Source organism: Rhinolophus ferrumequinum, chromosome 5 (assembly GCF_004115265.2).
Source record: "Rhinolophus ferrumequinum isolate MPI-CBG mRhiFer1 chromosome 5, mRhiFer1_v1.p, whole genome shotgun sequence".
Taxonomy (NCBI): Eukaryota; Metazoa; Chordata; class Mammalia; order Chiroptera; family Rhinolophidae; genus Rhinolophus; species Rhinolophus ferrumequinum.
In genome coordinates this window covers 79,138,157-79,158,545 of record NC_046288.1, presented here as the reverse complement: position 1 = coordinate 79,158,545, position 20,389 = coordinate 79,138,157, and the positions used below count along the sequence as shown (strand labels likewise).

At 32.2% G+C, this 20,389-nt stretch overlaps 1 protein-coding gene across 5 annotated transcripts in view; it reads left to right on the top strand.

Annotated features, from left to right (window-relative positions):
• The window catches only part of CPEB2 (cytoplasmic polyadenylation element binding protein 2), a 63,238-nt gene that overhangs the window by 22,499 nt on the left and 20,350 nt on the right, over positions 1–20,389 (top strand). For 3 of the 5 annotated variants that reach the window (XM_033105830.1, XM_033105827.1, XM_033105832.1), the window contains 2 exons: positions 7,795–7,845; positions 15,381–15,404. In XM_033105830.1, the coding sequence (XP_032961721.1) occupies positions 7,795–7,845; positions 15,381–15,404 (75 nt within the window). The remainder of the gene's footprint in view (positions 1–7,794; positions 7,846–15,380; positions 15,405–20,389) is intronic. The other 2 variants (XM_033105831.1, XM_033105829.1) reach the window with 1 other exon arrangement.

Here is a 20,389-nt window from a genome sequence, read left to right as displayed (position 1 = left end):
GCTGTCCATTTTTTTTAAAAAAAGAAGCAATATGCATGTAGTTGGGGCTTATAAACTAGTGAGCACTGCTGTAATCCTGTCAGGTGGAACTTGCACAATTTCTGTGTCTAGATCTTTTCTTTTGGAGTGGGAAATGGACCTGGATGTATATTTTTCCATTCTTTTGCCTGAGAGCTATAGGCCTGGCTGCTAATATACTTAGAAGAACCAAGGAAGAGGCTGTGTGTCTCCCTGGTTCATGTAAAAACTAACAATCATCAGGCTTCCTGATTTCAGTTCCACCCCAGTCTACTCTCAGTGATATTCAGAGCCTCTTATTTCCGAACCTCTCTAGGCATCGGCTCCAGTCAATGGCTTCTTTCTTGATAGTCTTAGCCATGCACACACCAGTTTAGGTTTTGGTGTTTTCGGTGATTTCTGGTCTACAAAGTCAGTTACCACTGAACCATTCATGTCCACAGCTTCCAGAGATGTGTTGACATGTTTCTTCTGCAAGCCTATCTGAATCTCTTTGTCCTAATGGGGTTATGCCTGCTTAAAACTCCTGCACTGTCATTTTAGGAGTTTCAAAAAGCAACAGTGATGAACACATGTATTCAATCCTCCACTTTCAATTGGAAGTTTCTATAATCCCTAGTCTGCTTATCTCCGTAGTGATTTCTAATCAATAGTAGATTACTTTGTTAAAGTATCAAAGTCCTTTCTAATCAGAGCACCATTCTCACTTATTTATTTTAGATTTTGTTTTTTCCCCAATGTGTATGTCTTTTACAGGATATTGTGACCTCTTGTTTTTGCTTTATTTTGATCAACATCTGTCAAAGTGTCAAGCAAATAAGAGATGTTCAATAAATTATTGGTTAAATGAGTCAACATTTTTCCAAAAGTATTCATATTTTTCAAATTTATTTATTTATAACTTAAAAATTATTTACATGCATGTAAAATAGTTTATGTAATCATTCCCATATAGTTGGACATTTAGGTATTTCAAATTTTAAAATAAAATTTAGTGAGCTTTTTGTGTTTATTTATATAAAGTAGACTTAATACAATTATTTTTGAGGCTCTAGGCACATATTGTCAACTTATTTTTAAGTTTTATGCCAATTTACACTGCCACTGGCAATGTTTGCCCACTTGTTATTCTTAATATTATTTTCATTTAAAACTCTTTTACAATTTAAAGTTTTGCAACCATTATTTCAACTTGACTAATTGAATATATCTTCACTAGTACCAGTTTTATTGTAATATTATATTATCTTACTAAATAATTAATGACTTACTTTTAGTCTTTTGTTGTTATTGCCTTTGTTTTGCAATTATGCTTTACTTGAATCAACCTTTTTGATATTCTGTGCTCCTTGATGTTTCTTAGTATATTTCCTATTATAGATTGGATAAAAATTTTAAAACTTGTAAATAATTATTAGATGGAAATTTTATGATGGAATCCTGGTTTAAGAGTGAGATAACTAGATTAATTTTCCTGCAAACAAAGTAGATTGGTGGCTTTTATTAGATATAGATAGGTAAGGAATGATTCTATTGCTCTCTTGAGATCTGGTACTTTGGATCTAAGGGTCTTTTCTACGTTTGTATGATCTTATTCTTAGGCTTTTATGAGGCATGCATTGAGATTTGGGAGTGAGGTCAGGAATGACTGTCCTGCCCCTTGGATGTGAACAGAGATTGGAGTTTTTCAAGGTTGGTAATGACCACATTCTAAGTGGATTTTACCAGACTTCCTATGAACCACTCTTTTTCCTAATTGGATTTGGAAATAAAGGTGAAATGTAGACTTTGAAAAATTATTAGAAAGTCTGCCAAGCCAGTGGGAGGAATGCTTTATTTAAAACACATAAGAATGAAATATAGGATCTTTTCCTTTAAGGGTGAGTAGATATGTGTATTATATATATATATGTGTACACACACACACACAATATATAACATATCATGCATATCATCTATGAGCATTTGATATCTGCCAAGCACTGTTCTGAGAACTCTACATGTATATGTTAACTTAAATTCTCCCAACCTAAGATGTAGATATTTATTTTTATTTCACAGTTGGGTGATTGTGGTGGCTTATTAACAATAATCTCCCAAATTTCAGTGCTAGTAAGTGGTGAAACTTAGTAGCTCTTGAGTTTGAGCTGTTAACCACTGCACACCATACTACCTTTCTTATTAATTGGTCTAAAGTTAATTCTAACCCAGGTTAGGTTCTTTATAATTCTAATATGTGATTTAAATGGTGATTTTTTTTCCTATTAAAAAGAGTTGGCAGAATGTGCAGCATTGTTCTCTAGCATTTTCTCATCACTAATGAGGAATGGATTGGTATCATTAATTGCAAAATTAGGGCTTTGGGGATCATTTTTTGGATATATCTACTAAAGAAAAGAAAATAGTTATGGTGAAGAGGAAAATTTACCTTGGTAAAGAGCAAAAAGCAGGATTTGGCCTTCCTCCTTTCCCCATAAATAAGGTCTTTAGAATGAACTGATAAAAACTTGTTCTGTAATTTTTCCACTTACTTAGAGAATATCTTTCCTATGTCTTTCCACATAAAAATCTTTCCACATAAAAAATGTATTTAGTTACTGTGCTTTTGATTTGACCTAGTGGAATGAGATATTTCATTCATTAACAAATATGTTAGAGCCTATTGTGCACTAGGCTGTGTTTTAGCTGCTAGAGATACAGTCGAGAACAAAAAAGACAAAGACCTGCCCTTGTGGATCTTCTGTTTTAATGAAGGATAAACACAAAAAGAATCAGTGCTGTGAAGAAAAAAACATAGTGTCAAGGGGAGAGAGAAAGGAAAGAAGCTGCTGTTTTAGACAAGATGGTCTGTGATGGCATCTCTTAATGACCTGAATGAAGTGAAAGGTGCAAGTTTTGGTCATAGTTGGGCAAATGTATTTTATGCAGAAAGAAGAAGAAATAAACAGATCCTGAAATGGGAATATGACTGACGTTGTTGAGGAATAGCAGAGAGTCCAGTGGGGTTGAATGGTGGAAAGATGAAGGGCCGGGTATTTATTCTGAGAATAGGAGGGTTCTGAGCAATAGAGCAACATGAGCTGACCTAGGTTTTAAAATGATCTCACAGATTGCTGAATGGACACTAGACTGTTAGGTAATTCTCACAGACTGAAGAAATGGGGATGGCTTGGGCTAGGGAAACAGCGAAGGAGCTGGTGAAGAGCAATCAAATTTGGTTCTGTGCTGATAATAGAGTAGGCAGGATTTGATGATAGATTGGGGTACAGATTAGACAAAGTGAGGGGTAAAGTTAACCCAGCTTTTGGGATGAGCATCCAAATGGAAGACAGTGCTATGTACTGATCTGGGGAAGTGTGGGTTTGAGGTAGAGAGGTTGCAGTTAGAGATATTAACGGGGGACTCATCTGCTTAGAGATGGTGTATGCAGTTCTGGTGGTAGATAATATCACTTAGGGGGGCCACATAGAAGGAGAAGTCAAATCCAAGTATTGAATATTCAATATTCAATATTCAATATTGGAACCTTTAAATATTTAAAGATTCAGAAGAGGAGGAGGATACAGCAAAGGAGACTTAAGGAATGGCTGGTGATAGAGGAGAACCAAGAGAGTATGATATCCAGAAAGAAATAGGTGATGCTTCATCAAGTGGATATCTTCCTGTTACTATGAAGAGATGCTGGGGAAGTGATTGCTTCATTTTATTCTTTCTAATTTCACATTTCCACAATTTTAAAAGTAGGTTTAAATCCAAGGAACAGTGACATAAGTGTTATTTTTTTCATCATCACTATTTTATAAATTCTTTTATTGGTAGTAAGTAATTATTTTGGAGAAAGAACTAATTTATATATGTGTGTGTGTGAATAGTCTTTAAAGTTGGCTTAATTTATTGCATGTCTTTAAATACTGCTTTGTTAAAATTTTAGTAACTGGTAATTTGTCTGTTTAAGTGATAAATTGTATATAGTTGTGATATTTCTTAGTGTTTTTTGTTGCCCAAATATACATCTAAAATGAATTGTCTATATATGTATTGTACAAATTACTATTAAAATTACGATGACTAATAAGATAATTTTAAGATACTGTAGGTTCGCTAGTTATTTACTGACACCTAAGAATAAATATATTTTTCAAAATTATTTTAAATTTTATAATTTCTTAATGTAAAAGAAGTGCCAAGAGGTAACATACACCCATTACTTATAGATATATTAAAACTGTCATAAAATTATTGTACTTTATGATGTTTTCACAATAATACATAAGCAATTTGCCAAAATTTGTTACTAAAGGACTATTTGTAAGATTAGGTTCTTCTGGGCAACAAAAAACTCCTAAGTGTCTTAAACAATATAGAAGTTTACTTCTCTCATACAAACATAGCACTCCTAGAAGTGTTATGGTGATTTTCATGGATCTAGGCTCTTTCTGTCTTGTTCTGCTATCCCTAACACCTAACTTCTGCCTCATGATCATAAAATGGCTGCTTCAGTTTAGGTATCTCATCTGAATTCCAGCAAGCAAGAAAAAGGTAAAGGAAAAGAAGATCTTTCCTTTTAAAGGATATATCCCAGAAACTGTGCATAGCAATTTTGCTTTACATCTCATTGGCCAGATCTTACACACATGGGCACATGTAACCACAAGGACGGCTAAGAAATTTAGGTTATTTTACTCTGAACAGCCCTGTGCCTGTCTAGCATTTGGGAGTTCTATTGTTAACAGGAACAGGTGTTATTGTACAACCACAAGTCTCTGCATCACAGGCCTTTTGGACAATAGGGAGAAGTTGATTTCACAGCAATGTGTTTTTTTCTGTATTAAAGCATAAGTTATCTAATATACTATAGAATAATTCTGTGACTTTTTTTAATGGCTGAATTTGCCCTCTAACTAGACCTATACACCTTTCTCTGTATTATGTTATCAACTAGGAAGTCATTGTACGATAGTGATTAAGAGTGTGGAGCCAAACTGCCTGGGTCTGAGTCCTGCCATAGCTATCTGTGGGCAAGTTGTTTCACTTTTTGTGGCACAGTGTCTTCATCTTCAAATGGGAAGATGATATAATAGTAACTAACTCATTGGATTGTTGTGAGGGTTAAATAATTGGTTGTAAAGAACTTAGAAAAGTTCCTGGCATATAGTAAGCCCTCAAATGTTAGTTATTATCAACTGGCAGGTCCTTAGTGAGAGTAGTCTTAATACTATCCTAAGGAAAGTATACTATCCTGAGTAAAAGTTAACTTGTAAAAATGTATTGATAGTTTCACTATAATAGAAGAAAAGTAGCTGGATAATTTTAAAATAGTCAAAATTTGTTTATTTCATTTTGGAGTATTTTATTAGTTATATTGAGATATTTTCCAGTTTGGAGATTTATATTTTAGAACTTATGTGCAAATATATATCCTTTAGCAAATAGGTGTCTGTCTTTTGAACTTTACACATATGGTGTGCCTTTTAAGTCCCTTCAGAGACAGAAAGCCAAAAGACTATTAGCAATGAAATGATCTTGTTACCTGTTTCTTGGGATAAATAAAGTGAACAATGAATCTGTTAGAGAATAATTACATGGCAATTGAAATTGAGTGTTTCTTGAAGTACAGCAAGGCTTAAGGCTTTTGCTCAGTTCACTTTTCTAAGAAGTCTTGCCTGAATCCCTGGACTTGGTTAGCTACTCCTTTGTGTTTTTTATATAGCAGAATGTACATAGCTCTTTTCATACTTGGCAGGTTATATTGAAATTGTATGTTTGTGTCTGTCTTCACTACAGCATCACAAGGCAGAGACTGTATCTCACTCATATCTCAGCCTCCCACACACTGTCAGTATGCAGAAGTTAGTGAACTTGTTATCCTGAACAGCAGCACAGGTTGCCACTTTTACAGGAGTTTTTATTTTCAATCTCAAGTTAGAAATAACAGTAATTTTTTTATTGGCCTTATATTGTTCTCTTTATTTGGTCATCTGTAACAAGATGTTTAAAAATAGACATATTTCAAAAATAAGCTATGATAACTTCAGACAAAGTAATGCACAATGCTATTGAAATACAATTTAGGAAAGCTCTGCTTCCTGACTTATGGATCTTGTATGCTCTGTGCATGCTCTCCTATTTCTCACGCCATACTAAGACACCACAATAAACATATTTCTAGGTTTTTATGGTATGACAACTTTATTGTAAGAGATCATTTAGTTAACTAATATCATACTGCATGAAACTCGGGAGTAAATAAGAAGTGGTAAGTTGTCCTTTGAAGGACAGTAACATTTATTTATTTATTTATTTTTTAAAATTTATTTTTAATTCATTGGGGTGACAATTGTTAGTAGAATTACATAGATTTCAGGTGTGCAATTCTGTATCACATCATCCATAAATCACACTGTGTTGTTCACCACCCAGAGTCAGCTCCCCTTCCATCACCATACATTTGATCCCCCTAACATTTATTTTAACTCTGGAGTCTAAAAAGAAAATGTGCTATAGTAAAATTAGAGCTCCAATGAAGTGTGTGTATGTATAGGTATAGTTTTATATCTATCTAATATAGATATATTTATTTTAATGTCAAAATTGGATTATCTTTGCCACTTGCTCTTACATTGGGAAATGATCAAATTCTTTAACTTCATAATTAAATCGAAACCTAACAAACAATCTCTGTCTTGTATGGGACATTTGGATATAATAAAAGTACAGAGTACTTGCAGAGATGGTAAAGGTGTAGATATAGTTAATCTGTTCTCCTTACTAATCATGTCATAGCCATTCAGATATTTCTGGTGGCAATACATTATATGCTATCATTGTGTCTTTTTAAAGGGACTGTGCTGAATGTTGCTAAAATGAAATCTCACAGACATTTAATTTTTAGATTTCTAAATGGATTTTAATGTACCTTTCAAATAGTCTATCAGAGAGAAAAATCTTGTATTTTAATAGACTAAAAACAATGATTATCCTTGCTGTTGGCATTTAGTCAAAGAAGTGTTACAGTATAAAAATGCTGGGTAAGCCATAATATGTCCATGCATACCTTTTTTCCCTTTTCCATGGTAGTATATTGTACTGTTGTCCTTTCTGCAATTAATACATGGAAAATTCTTAAATGAAGAATGACTCAAAGGAAATATTTATGCTACTATGCTCTTAAGCTTTAACATTTTCATTTTTTATATTTTTATTTTATATTATTTATAAACTTTGAACAAGTTAAATTTCCAATAACATTTGTACTAATACTTTTAAGGTGTTTTCATTAAACTTCTTTATTTAAATACAACTATATAAAATGACATCGAATTAAAATGGCAAGTTGTACGAGTTTTTGCTGCTTTTTAAACATATTTTGGTTGCTTTTTTATTTAGGACTAGAAATTCCTTTCCTTTAAATTTAATTTTGGAAAGAGATCTGTAGAAAAAATTATGAACAACTTTGAAAATATTAATTTGAACATCCTATCTTAAGTTTGAAAGACTAGACTACCTAAGTTGTTTCTACATTTCAGGCAAGTAGGCTTTGTTCTGTACGTATAGCTCCCAAATCACATTGTGCTGTTACGATCTAGGAACTAAGGTTAACTGTTTTTGTTTTCAATTTTCAAAGATAATTTTAGTTAATATACTTTGTTAAACATTACCTGTTTAGTTCTTAAGAAATATGCTATGCTCAATAATTTCCTCCTTATGCCCCTTCCCTTTTTTCAATTTTTAAATAGCACAATAATCTTCAAATTTTACTTTCTTGTCTTTTTAAAGGTCGATTGAGCTATCCACATCCAGGAACTGACAATCTGTTGATGTTAAATGGTAAGTTGCATAAAACATTTTATTTTTCCAATTGATTTACATAAATAAAGATGATTGACTATAAACCATCCCCATATACCTGGTAGTCATTTTATAAGTATGAAAATAAAGCTACGGCTCTTCCTGTAAAGAAAGCAGAATTGGGAGTTTGAGTGTATTCTGGTTGGCAAAGCAGTTGAAGTGTTTTTGTGATAGTATGATTTAATTCAGTGAGACTTTGGAGACAATCCTGAGTTTGAATATTGGCTTTCCAGTTTATGGTATGACCTTGGTCAAGTAACATCTGTGAGCTTTAGTTTCCAATCTGTGAAATGGGAATAAAATCTCAAGGTTTATTATGAGAATTAAATGAGGTAATGTTTGCAAAGTGTATAAAATGTGTTAACTTAGTTTAGCACTTGTGCTTATTTATGTTCAACTAAGTAATATTGATTCTGAAGTAATGGTGATTCTGCAAACATTGGTCACAGTAACTTAATTTATTGTAACTAGAAAGTTTACGACGTGAAGTTCATTACAACATTCTGTGTGTTGGATAAACACTGTAATCAGAGTCACAGTACTTAACACATCCGTGACTGTGGGAGTAGACATGGAGGATTAAAACATCCTTCACAAAGGTATTTTTAAATCAGAGGGTGGGTGATGGGCAGAAAGTAGGAAGAAATAATAATAGAGGTAGTATGTACTTTAAAATATATAATTATATCATTAGAATAACTTGACTCTTCTATTTCAACAAAAAGCTTTGTTGAAAAAAGATGACAGTGAAGTTGGGGAACAAAGGCTGAAAAAGGCCACTGTAAAGCTACACCCTGTGAACTAATAGTAAATGAACACTGTAGTAACAAAAAGATGTTAATAAGTCTGGGCTGTCTGGGAGATTGTCACTTGGATAGGATTTTGGAATAAGAGAAAACTGAAAAAGCAAAGTATAACCTTGCAGATGAGGTGATTGGTTCATTCAGTGTTTGACTGTTATGCATTGAGTTGCCCACCACATAGCAGCCTAGTCTAAGCACTGGGTTATCTATTAGTGAAGATCGTTAAGGATGGTTAGAAGTGGAATTGTCAAGGTACTAACAGTGGGGCCAGACCGTGCCCTCTAGGCAGAAGCCATGTCCACGCTAGACCTCCCAGCAGTCCAATAGGCCAGGTTTATGAAATCAGTGAATCACGATATTTACATGGACTTTGACCAAAAAGTTACTAGAAATTATGTTCCAGGACTTCATTCAACATTTTTTCTATCACAAAATTAAAAAACCACATTATTTGAGTAGGTGGTCTCTAAACTAAATCTATGACTAAAAATTATATTGTTAAAATTAAGTTTGCAAAACTGAAAATAGATCATAATTTTTATTCTTGTGGCTTGAATTATAAAACAATAATAGGTTTAGGTAACATTAAATTATTAATATATTGATTCTTCCTTAAATACTTATCTTTTGAAACATCCTCTGTGGTAAATAAGGATCATTCACATTTCTATTTTAAATTCTATAAATAGCAATTCAGTTGAAAATTTCAAATTTACCAGTATTTCTCATATTAAGTTAAAATCTATCTAAAGGAAAGTACTCTGAGATAATCTGTTAGATCATTCACAGATTGATATTCACAGATTGATATTCACAGATATTGATATTGATATTCACAGCATTTAGATACTCTTAGATTGCTAAATGCATAATAACCTAGGATAATTCAGAAGTATATTGTAATCACAATAGGAGGTCAGTTACGTGTGAGCACAGAGCTTAGTGGCTGCCGTTTTTTCCAACTTCTCCAACTAAATATTATTAAACTAATTGATTTCATCAGTTGCTTAAATCCCTTATAAACAATCTAGATATTTGATTGAAATTGTTTCATCACATAGTAGACACAAGCATATTTTATTTCAGGAAAGAGTTGCATCTTGTGGACAAATCTGGTTTTTTATTATGTGAGCCCTCTTCACAGTCTGCACCTTAGGGCCATGATGCATACTCAGTATAGTAAGCTGTCCTAGAAATTTCTGAACTTTCTCTGGTAAGGGACAGGAGAGATAAAAGATAATGAAAATAGGACATTCAAATGTGTTTAAGTCAGTAGAGACCATTTGATCCAAAGAGAAAAAAAATCTTGCTCATTTGAGATCATTGGTTAAGAAAGAAAGCAAGAATCAGAATATTGGTTATATTTATAGGACAAAGAAGTATTTGAATATGAAAGATTTAAACAATTTTTGTAGACATCAAGGTTTGAAGAGAGATGTAGACAAAGGGCACTAAAAAGTAAGGGGAAATTTTTTTTGAGCTACTTTTTAACTGCTGTACTTCAACTGTATTCTTAGTATATTGTCTCCCTGAGAAATATGGGAATTAAGTGATGTTAATACCAAGCCTCTGCCTATACTAAATTATTATTAAATATTTTGACTGATTAAAGCAGTTGTAGCATCTCCACACATAGACTTGCCTTTAAATCATTACATTTTTAGTATGTCACAGATTTAACTTACTATTAGGCAGTTGATTAAATAAATTGTATTACTTAGCCAATAAGCATAACTAGTATTACTGACTTTGAAAATCAATATTTAGTAAAAAAATATACATTAGTATTTTTTGTGGCAGCTTAGCAGTAGTTCATAGTTGTTGGTACTGCAGACTCTGAAGCCAGATTATCTGAGTTTGTTTTTTATTAATTAAAGTTTATTGGGGTGACAATTGTTAGTCAAGTTACATGGATTTCAGGTAAACAATTCTGTATTACATCATCTATATATAACATTGTTATCTGAGTTTAAACTCAGGTTTGCTATTACTAGCTGTGTGACCTTGGGCAGCTTACCTAACTTCACTTTGACTCAGATTCTTTAAAAGAGAAAGAGCATGCTGTCTGCCTCAGGGGGTTTGTTGTGAGAAGTGAATGATTCATTCATGTAAAATAAGTGTTTAGAACAGTTTCTGAAAGTAAAAGTTATCTGTGGCAGTGGGTGATGATTAGCAGTGACAAAAAATGTCTTTGAAAGTAAAAATCATGTCCTGTGAATACATGAAGGAATTTGATCTATTTACTTTGGATAATATAAAATTAAAGAAGACAGAATTGATATAAAGTGAACAAAGAAAGCTTGTTTTCTGTTATTGCAGAAAAGAGCCAAACCAGAACTTTTTGGAAGAAGCTATATAAGGACAAATTTGGGATCAATAAAAGCAGTTTCTTAAAGTGGAGTGCTTGCCTCTTGTGTTATCCAGGATGACTTTTGATGGTGCACAAATACACGTTAAAATAAATGTATGACTATTACTATTTAACGTCATTCCTTAGAAAATACAGAACTGGCAGAAATCTGTGATGTTACAGTCCATTTAATGAAAAGTAATATATAAATATTAGTGTAGTTGTTATACAGATAGGACAAACATTGTAAAGGTTTTATGATCCTATCTTCCTAGTTAATTAGCATTATGGTTAAACTTTTAAATATTCTTAAGTAAAGGATAAACAGAGAATGGGATAAAGGTCAGGAAGTTGGTCAAACTAGGTAAAACTATGAAGTACCTCTGGCAAATCTTTAACTTTGAGCCTCTGTTAAGTCAGATATAGAAAAAGAGGTATAATCCCACACCCATGTCATCGCATGAAGTTGTATAGATTAGAAAAATTTAAACAACAAAAAATGTCATAGAAATATAACTGTAAGCAGCTCCTACTTCTGAACAGACAACATTCCTCAAATCACATGGAAACCAAGTTGAATTGACTGGTGGAGACTGCCACTGTTTCCAATTATAATTCAGATATTGTGGAAAGTCAAATTTAACTTTCAGAAGAAGCACTTTAGGAAAGTCACATTATGTAGGTATGGGTAAATTGTCTGAAAATGAAAGGTACTATCTGAAATTAGAATGACAGCTTGAATGTTTGTATTTCTAAGTGTATAAATCTTAACACTTTTTATTATCAGCAGTTGAAAACAATACAAAACAAAACAAAAAGACCCTCTGTTTTTCATAGTAGTGAGGAGCAATACAAAATGATGTATCGTTCAAGTATTTCTTTCTATTTGGATTTATGTTGTACTCCCTTTCCCTTCTCCCAAGGAATATAGCTTACATTTTTATCAATACATGTGGTTTTTCAAAAGGAGAACAGATAGAGCAGAAGTATGGGGGGATGGTATTAGCAAGCTAGTTTGAATTTTAAATTTGCAGTTATTAACCACATACAGCCATGTTTATAATCAAGAGCTTGGTATACTTTTGAGAAGAGAGAAGTTATGTGTGTCTTTTAATTGAGAATATTTACTCAGAAATGAAATGGTATTTTTGAAGGCAGATTTTCTTAATATGCTATATTAAGTCATGAAAATAGGAAACTTGAGTATATTTTCAGTTCTTTTTTTATGCTGATGGAAATGAGGGGGGTGTATAACAGATGTATTTGGGATCTTGAAAAGGATTATAATGGTGTAGGGGAATGGGTATATTTCTCTCCTGGCTTTTGGCTCAAGTTTTTAGAATAAGGAATAAGAATTTCTTTGGTTTCACACCAAGAGAACTTTAACTTGTAAGTATTTCCAGCTGACTTGCTGTTTATCTGTCCCTTCCTCCATCTGCAGTAATTCTGGCACCACAGCTGAGCGAAGAGCCAATACAAAGACCCTAAGGAGAATATTAGAATTATTCTATTTCTTTTTTGTGGCTATGGGCTAGAACCTAATAATATTATTAGTAACCCAGGACCAAATTGTAAAGCTACTTGTATAGGAGAGGTCTTCAGCCATTTCTCACAGCCTTCTTATTATCTTCATTAAAAAAAGAGAAAAGATATGTATATAAATATATGATATATATATTTTAACATGCATATGCACACACACACACATAATATATATATAATTGCATGTGTATGTTAAATAGCCAATTCCTCACTTTTGTGAGAGGTATTTTTTGGAATACGTTATGAAATACACCTGAAATTTTATATTCTAAATACAGATTTTATTAAAAAATTGTTCACTTTTTTCTAAATCATATTCTAAATGAGTTTGGAGCGACATATTGTTTAAAGAACACTTTTTAAAAACAAAAGTAATAGTCATTTAATGATTTTTTTCTTACTAGGATTTTCTGATAAAGTTGTAGAAGCATACCCCAGAAATTCACATAAAAATACTGGTAGGGAAGTGAGTTCACACACCATTGATTAGCATGATGGAAGCAGATTGGTTATTTCCATGACAGGGAGGAGGAAGTGTTTCACGTGATTTAGCTTCATTTGCAGTCAGTTCTATTTTTGGTGATGGAGAGACTTGGAACCTATGAGTTGTCCAAAAAAATAAGTGGAATATCTCTTTACAGGATTCTAAAATCCCTCAGGTATGAGACAGTTGGAGAAATTTTCTAAATAATTGTGTTCAAGCCTAGGAATGAAATGAAATCTATGATGCTGTGAACATTCATATTTATTTTCATGATTTTAGTATTAAGTAGCCTCAGCTAAGAATCTAACAGCTAAGAACATAAACTGGTTATAATGTTATTAATTTTTCTCAGTAGGTCAAGAATTATGTGCCACATTATGACTTCATCATAATTCATAATTTCCCTTTAAACTTAATGAAAATAGTTTCATTTGTCTTATAAATGTTTGAACCTCTACAGCCATGAATGAGATGTCCCAAAGCAAATTTGTACTGAATTAATATTATTAGACCATGCCTAGGCATAAGCAGGAAGCCCAACTCCGGAGACTTGTACTGTGAAGTGTTTGGGGGCCTATTGACCATTTCCAGGCTTAATACAACATTATAAGACTTCAGGGAATTCACTCCTCTATAGGCTGTACTTGATAGCTATATTAAAATTCCTATTTTACTGGTCTGATTCTCCACAGGTGATGTCCCATCTCTTTAAGACCCTGTTTTTGTTTGTTTTTTCTAAAGGCCTTTATAAATCTTAAAAGACCTAGACAACAAAATTCTTAATGACAATTCCACCCCTACCCTCACCCTAAACTAATATATAGGTCAGGTAAGCTCTATGTAAATTACACACACACACACACACACACACACACACTATATATATATACACACACACACACACACTATACACACACACTATATATATATATATATATATATATGCATGCTATGCAGGTCACATAAATCTGTAGAGCCTTGAGGTAATTGGCGTTTGTGGACAGGTTAAGTCTGCTGTAGATTTTATAGCTAAATATAAACAGTAGAATGACAGAGTTGCAAATGAAGTTATTTTGTATAAAAGACTGATGTAAGCATTATAGTTATTGATTTATTTCTTGAAGTGTTAATGACTAAAAATTGACCCATTCGTTTATCCTTTTTTTTTTAATTATGGGGGAATTAATATTATATTCTCACCTTGTAGACACAATGTATTTATATTAAAGCCTTAGCATAAAATTTAAAATATATTTTGTAAAACTTCAGTAATAGAATGTATTTAATGATGTGAAAGGTTTTATTTTGATCTTTAAGTTTTATACTTTCAGGGAGACATTTCTGACTTTTAATACCTATTTTGATTTGAGATTTATTCAATATTAAAATTTTCCCAGCTCTAAAAACCTACAAACATGAAATAGGATCTGAATTTTAACTGTCATATTTTGGTTTACTGCCTTGGTTTTATATATTAATTCTAGGGTAAAAGCAGTCACTGTGTACTCAGATTTGGGGGGAGGAGTTATTTAAAAACAAGTTTGAATTTTATTCAACTGGTAGTTTCTTATGAAAAATAAATTGCAGTATTTTTTTCTTCATAAGGAGTATGTAAACTGCTAGTAACATAGATTGAAATGCCTTTCTACTTCTACAGTATTTAACATGTACTATTCTATGATGATACTAATAATGATTTGTATCTGAATCCCTCTTACCCCACAGGTAGAGACATAAACCCTTAGGTAGCTGTTAAAAATGCACTAAAAGAATACAAAGCATTATTAGCTAAAATACATCATTAATCATTTCTTCAACTAAGCAAGTTTGAATATGGATTAATTTCTTTATACTTTGTCTTCCGGTACATTTTTCATGCAGGGCTTGGTATAATGTGAATTGGATCTGAATAGCTATTTGTAGGACTATATATGCTGCATCACTCTCTATAATAAGTAGAAAAATAAGGATTTAATTCAAATTGTTCCCATTCATTGGAAAAATTATTTGTGATGTTATTTAACTGTAAAGTGTTACATTCCTATCCTGATCTGATGAAAGAAATATTTATTCATGAATTTTAACATGAATGAGAATAAATTGTATGTTTTCCTGTTAATTTGTTTTTATGTAGTTCAGATGATATCTATAATGAAAGTGCTTTGTAAATGATAAAATATCATGCAGATGTTATATGGTGACATTCTCATAGCTCTGAAAACAAAGTAGCACTAATTTTCAGATGCCCACATAGCTTTTCATATCACAAATATTTGTATATGTGGGCTTATTTTTAGTTCTGACATTTTACAATTTGTCCTTTGTTTACATGCAGCAAGGAGTTATGGGCGAAGACGAGGTAATTCATTTTTGTTTGCTATGGTATAACTGTTTCTAGTTGGGTTTTACTGATCAGTGTTTAATTATCGCAGATTTCTTATGCAATGTCTAAAAACTCACAGAGGAATTGTATTTTGATTTGAGCACTTGTCAGTTTTTAATCCTAAATCTCTTAACTTTTAAAGCACATTTTCATACTAATATGGTTATTTAATAAAACCCCTTTTAAACTGTCCAGTTTTTAACTATTTTTTGTTATTTTTGTATCTTCTAAAATAAAGCTGTCATTTATAGTTTGCTTAAGAATTATGTTTAATAAATATTAGTGAAGGTGACATGTGATATGATTTTTAGCTCTCTAAATCTATAACTGTCTTATCTATGGTATATAATTTACAACTAGTTTATTCGTTTTATGTTTGACCCAGTTGAAAATAACAAATACCAAATAGAATATTGTTAACACTGATATGTAGAAATCATGTTGCTAATATCTATCTTGTAAGGATATAATCCTTTTTCCCTACTCCCTCCTCTCTCTCTCTCTCTCTCTCTCTCTCTCTCTCTCTCACACACACACACACACACACACACACACACACACACACACACACACACTCTTTCTCTCTCTGCCCCATGACAGTTTTCCCCTCAGAGTTCTTATTATCTTAAGGAAAAAGCTAGGACTGTGTGATGCTGGACTATTAAACTTCCTAGGAAAGCAGCTGATGTTTTCTGTGGCTTAAACTTTGCCTTCCTTTTTATGTGCAGAATTTGAGAGGGAGGAAAGTAGATGGGATGAAAAGAAGCAAAAGTAACTTTATTCTCTACGTGAGCAATAATCATATTTATATAGTTGTTATAAGTGGCCAACTAAATAGAAAGTATTTTCCTTGACCCCTAAAACCTCCCTTGAGCCATGGAGGACAGACAATAATAATAGTGTCTTTCGATAAATTTTATATATGTGTACAAGTGCTTCAGTTTCTTTTTATCAAATAATGAGTGCATGTACTTAGAAAACAAACAAGCAAAAGCATTTACCACCACTGATGACAGAAACTAGTATTTTATATTCTTAAGTAGTTCCAGTTTTGTATTTTACATTGTCTGAATTTAACTTCATTTTTGGAATCTGGTTTCTTCAAATATGATTGACTGAATATGATTGTTTCATTTTCTAACTAAAAAAATTAGAGATATAGAAACTGAAGACTTAGAAAACTGAAGCTAAATAACATTCTAAAGATTGTTACTAGCAACTGAGAAAAGAGTATCAGACTGATTGATACCTTTTAACCACCAAGGGGACCCCTTTGTTCGGGCTTCATGCTTTAGATTTGGTCCATCAAAGGAACTGCGTTTATTCATTTATTTAGTCATTTTTTTCTTTTCTAAAAGAAAAAAAATCTCATACATCTATTGTTCATGTGGGATGTGTCACATTGAGTTGATATAATTTTTGCCAAAAATAAGACGTGGCTGTTTACCAGCACTGGTAGACAAACAGTGTTATTTTCACAAGGACAAACAGTGTTATTTTTTTGAGTTTGTAGACCAGTTTAGGAAGAACTATTTTTGATTCTTCATAACTCACCTTTAAATCCAGGCACAGAATCACTGAATTATACTGGAAATAATTCAGAAAGAGCAAAGATTTCTTTTCCTGCTTTTCAGTCAGAACCTGCTCCTACTCCTACATATTTCTCTAGCCATACATAACTTTGTCTACTTGAGAGCAGCCTAGGGGCCAGGGTTAGGAAGACACAAGACTCCACAAGGGGAGCTGACTTTAATAGATTGAAAACTATCTTTTGTATTTATTGTCTGTCTAATGTCTCATTCTGAGAGTGAACATATTGGTCTGGGCTTGGAGCAGGATGGGGGTTGTAAAGGGAGATGTGAAGTATAATTTAAGCTCTGCCTCTCAACTTAAAATGTTTCTATATTGCAATCTGCCTCTTTAATAAAGGACTAAAGGGTGGTTGTGCTCCAGAAGGAATAAACAGATATACAAGATTTTAAATAATAGAAATAAAGAACCTTTTTTAGTTAATGGTATGAACTGCAAAGCAATCTTTTCTAGTGGGTAAACCCAAAATTTGAGTTAATAGATTACAAATGGAATAATACAAGAGAAATAAAGGGAGTGAAATTATAGAAGTTCAACTAGAGAGTTTGGACTTATTCGGACTGTATAACCATTCATATTTATGTGCTATAATAAATAAGGAGCTATTAATAGAGTATACTATGTATTAATTTAAAGTTGACCTAGGATTTTCTGATTTGATTAAATTAAATTGAATTCATTTGACTTCTAAACAGTTTTGTGAAGTAGCCAGCGTAAGTGTATATTCTATAATGTCACCACTAACAAACACTTTTATGATGAAATCAAGGCTAAAATCCTTCATCTTTGATAAATACTTTTGATAACTGTCGGAGAATGGGCAAGATCTCCAAAGCATGAAAAACAAAACAAAACAAAAATGTTCAGCAAACTATGACCCACAAGCCAAACTTTCTGTTTTTGTAAACAAAGTTTTATTGGAACACATTCATTTACTTTTTGCCTAGTGGCCTTGAAGCTACAAGGATGGCAGAGTTGAGTCGTTGCAACACAGAATGTATGGCCTGCAAAGTCTGAAATATTTACTGTCTGACCCTTTACAGAAAAATTTTGCTGACCCCTCCTCCTTGAAAAGATTGACTCAGCCTGCTCTACACCTATACCCAGCCATACCAATTTTTAAAAGAAACAAAATTGTAGTGAACTTTATTTTAAGGCAATATATCTGTCTAGAAATTAATTTACAGAGACATGTAGGGTACCTAGGTTATAATTGATGTTTTAAGTTTATTTATTCATCCTGTATGAGAAAAGGACAAACTTGTTAATTGAGTCAGAATATTTTCAAGTAATAAGTGTACTTATAGCTCCATTCTAAGTTCTTTGGAGAAATATGCCCGATCAGTCAGTGATTCTGATTAAAGAGATGTTCAAGAGAGTTCAGTCCTGGACTTACTTCTTTTGTTTTGATAGTACTTTTTTATCCTTGCATATTAAATAAAAATCGTGCCATTACACTGGTAGGCTGTCTACCCTAACAGAGTGGCTGCTGTATTTTAGAAGATGGGAAGAATATTTATATTCATGCTTAATTAATATAGTTTGTGTTTTTATTTTTAGAATAATATTCAGTAAATAAAAATACAGAACAATACAGTGAGATCAAAGAACCATCTGAGGTTAAAGAACCATGCTTAGCTTCAAGCTATAAAATGACTAATTTAATGTAACGTTTTCTTTTTCTCTCCTGTCTGCACCCATTGATATGTTAGTATATGTCTTCATTCTGAGCTTCCAGAATAAGGCTAAAATCTGAAAAGTCAAGTAGAATTACTAATGTTTAGACATGTTAGCATAACTACTACAGTCAGAGCTAGAATCTTACTGAAATCTTGATTATAACTAATCTCATATGACGTTACATTAATTCTTACCTTTTCTATTTGTACCTTTTCCTATTACAAAATTTTGGTTTGCCTTTCATTTGTGTGTTCATAATTATGTTTATACACATGCTTGTGGGTGAATAGCTCTAGGTTTGTTAAAGAAATAAAATCTGTAACTTAAAAACAAAACTTTCCACGAAGAAAACTCCAGGCCTTGATGGCTTCACTGATGAATGAACCAGAATTTAAAGAACAAAGAACAGCAATTTTGTAGAACTATTCAGTTCTATATTTATTTATTCAGTTCTGTATCTATTTAGTTCTGAATATTATATATATTTCTTCTATGCTAATTTCAAAGGTTATTGTTTTCAAGGAATTTATTTCCTCTTGTTTTGAATTTATCATAAAGTTGTTTATAATATTCCCATCTTTAGCCTTTTATATATTTTTTTATTAGTTTCAGGTGTACAAAACAATGTAATAGACATTTATCATTTATACCCCTCACACAGTGATAACCCCCTCCCCCTATCTGCTACCCCTCTGACATCGAATACAGCCATTACATTACCACTGTCTCTGTCTCTATTCCTAATGCTGAGCTCCACTTCTTGTAAATATATATATATACACACACACACACACACACACACACACACACACACACACACATGATTGTTGAAAAAAAACAATTTTGTATATATACCTAGTATTGGTAATTTAAGGTGTTTTTTTTTTTTTTCTTTCTTGATGAACTTCTCTTAGAGATGTCAATTTTATAAGTTTCAAATAGCTAACTTTTGGCTTTATTGATTTTCTTTCATGTTAGTCTCTGTTTTATATGTCATTGATTTTCATTTTTTATTTCCTTTATCCTACTCTCTTTGTATTTAATTTGCTATTCTTTTTCTGTCTGTTTATTGCAGAAACTAGGATTATTTATTTTAAGCATTTCTTGCTTTCTAACATACATTTAAAACTATAAATTTTTGTCTAAGTATGGAAATTTTCCTCTAAGTTTGTAGCTTTTGCTACATCCCACAAATTTTATATTTTGTTTTCATTAATGTTCAGTTTCATTCTTTTGGAGTGTAAGAACCCAAAAATATGTCCTAGTTTCAGAGCAATAAAGGATAAAGGTAATTTAAATTTGAATGAAAACTATTGTAAATATTTTAGTCCAAATCAGTTTATAATCAAATTCTACTTCTCTCACCACGTTATTTTACCTTTATTGCCAGTCATTTTCATGCACTAAATATATGTGTGTGTAATTCTTAGAAAGTATGTGTAAAGTATACTGTACATGGAAAACATAATTATTTAGTGGATCTCCTTTTATAATGTTGGTTTGGGTTATAGGAAAGGATAATTGGCAAGGTACAAAGTAATATTTTTGTTGGTGGTATTTGTTGTTAGCTTCTCTTTTAATTTAACTCTATAGCTTTTATGGTTTCTAGAAAGAAAGTGGTCATTATTTTCCAGCACTGAAGATTCTTGTTAGTATGGTTAGAGTGTGATATGTTCTTAATCTTTTCATTA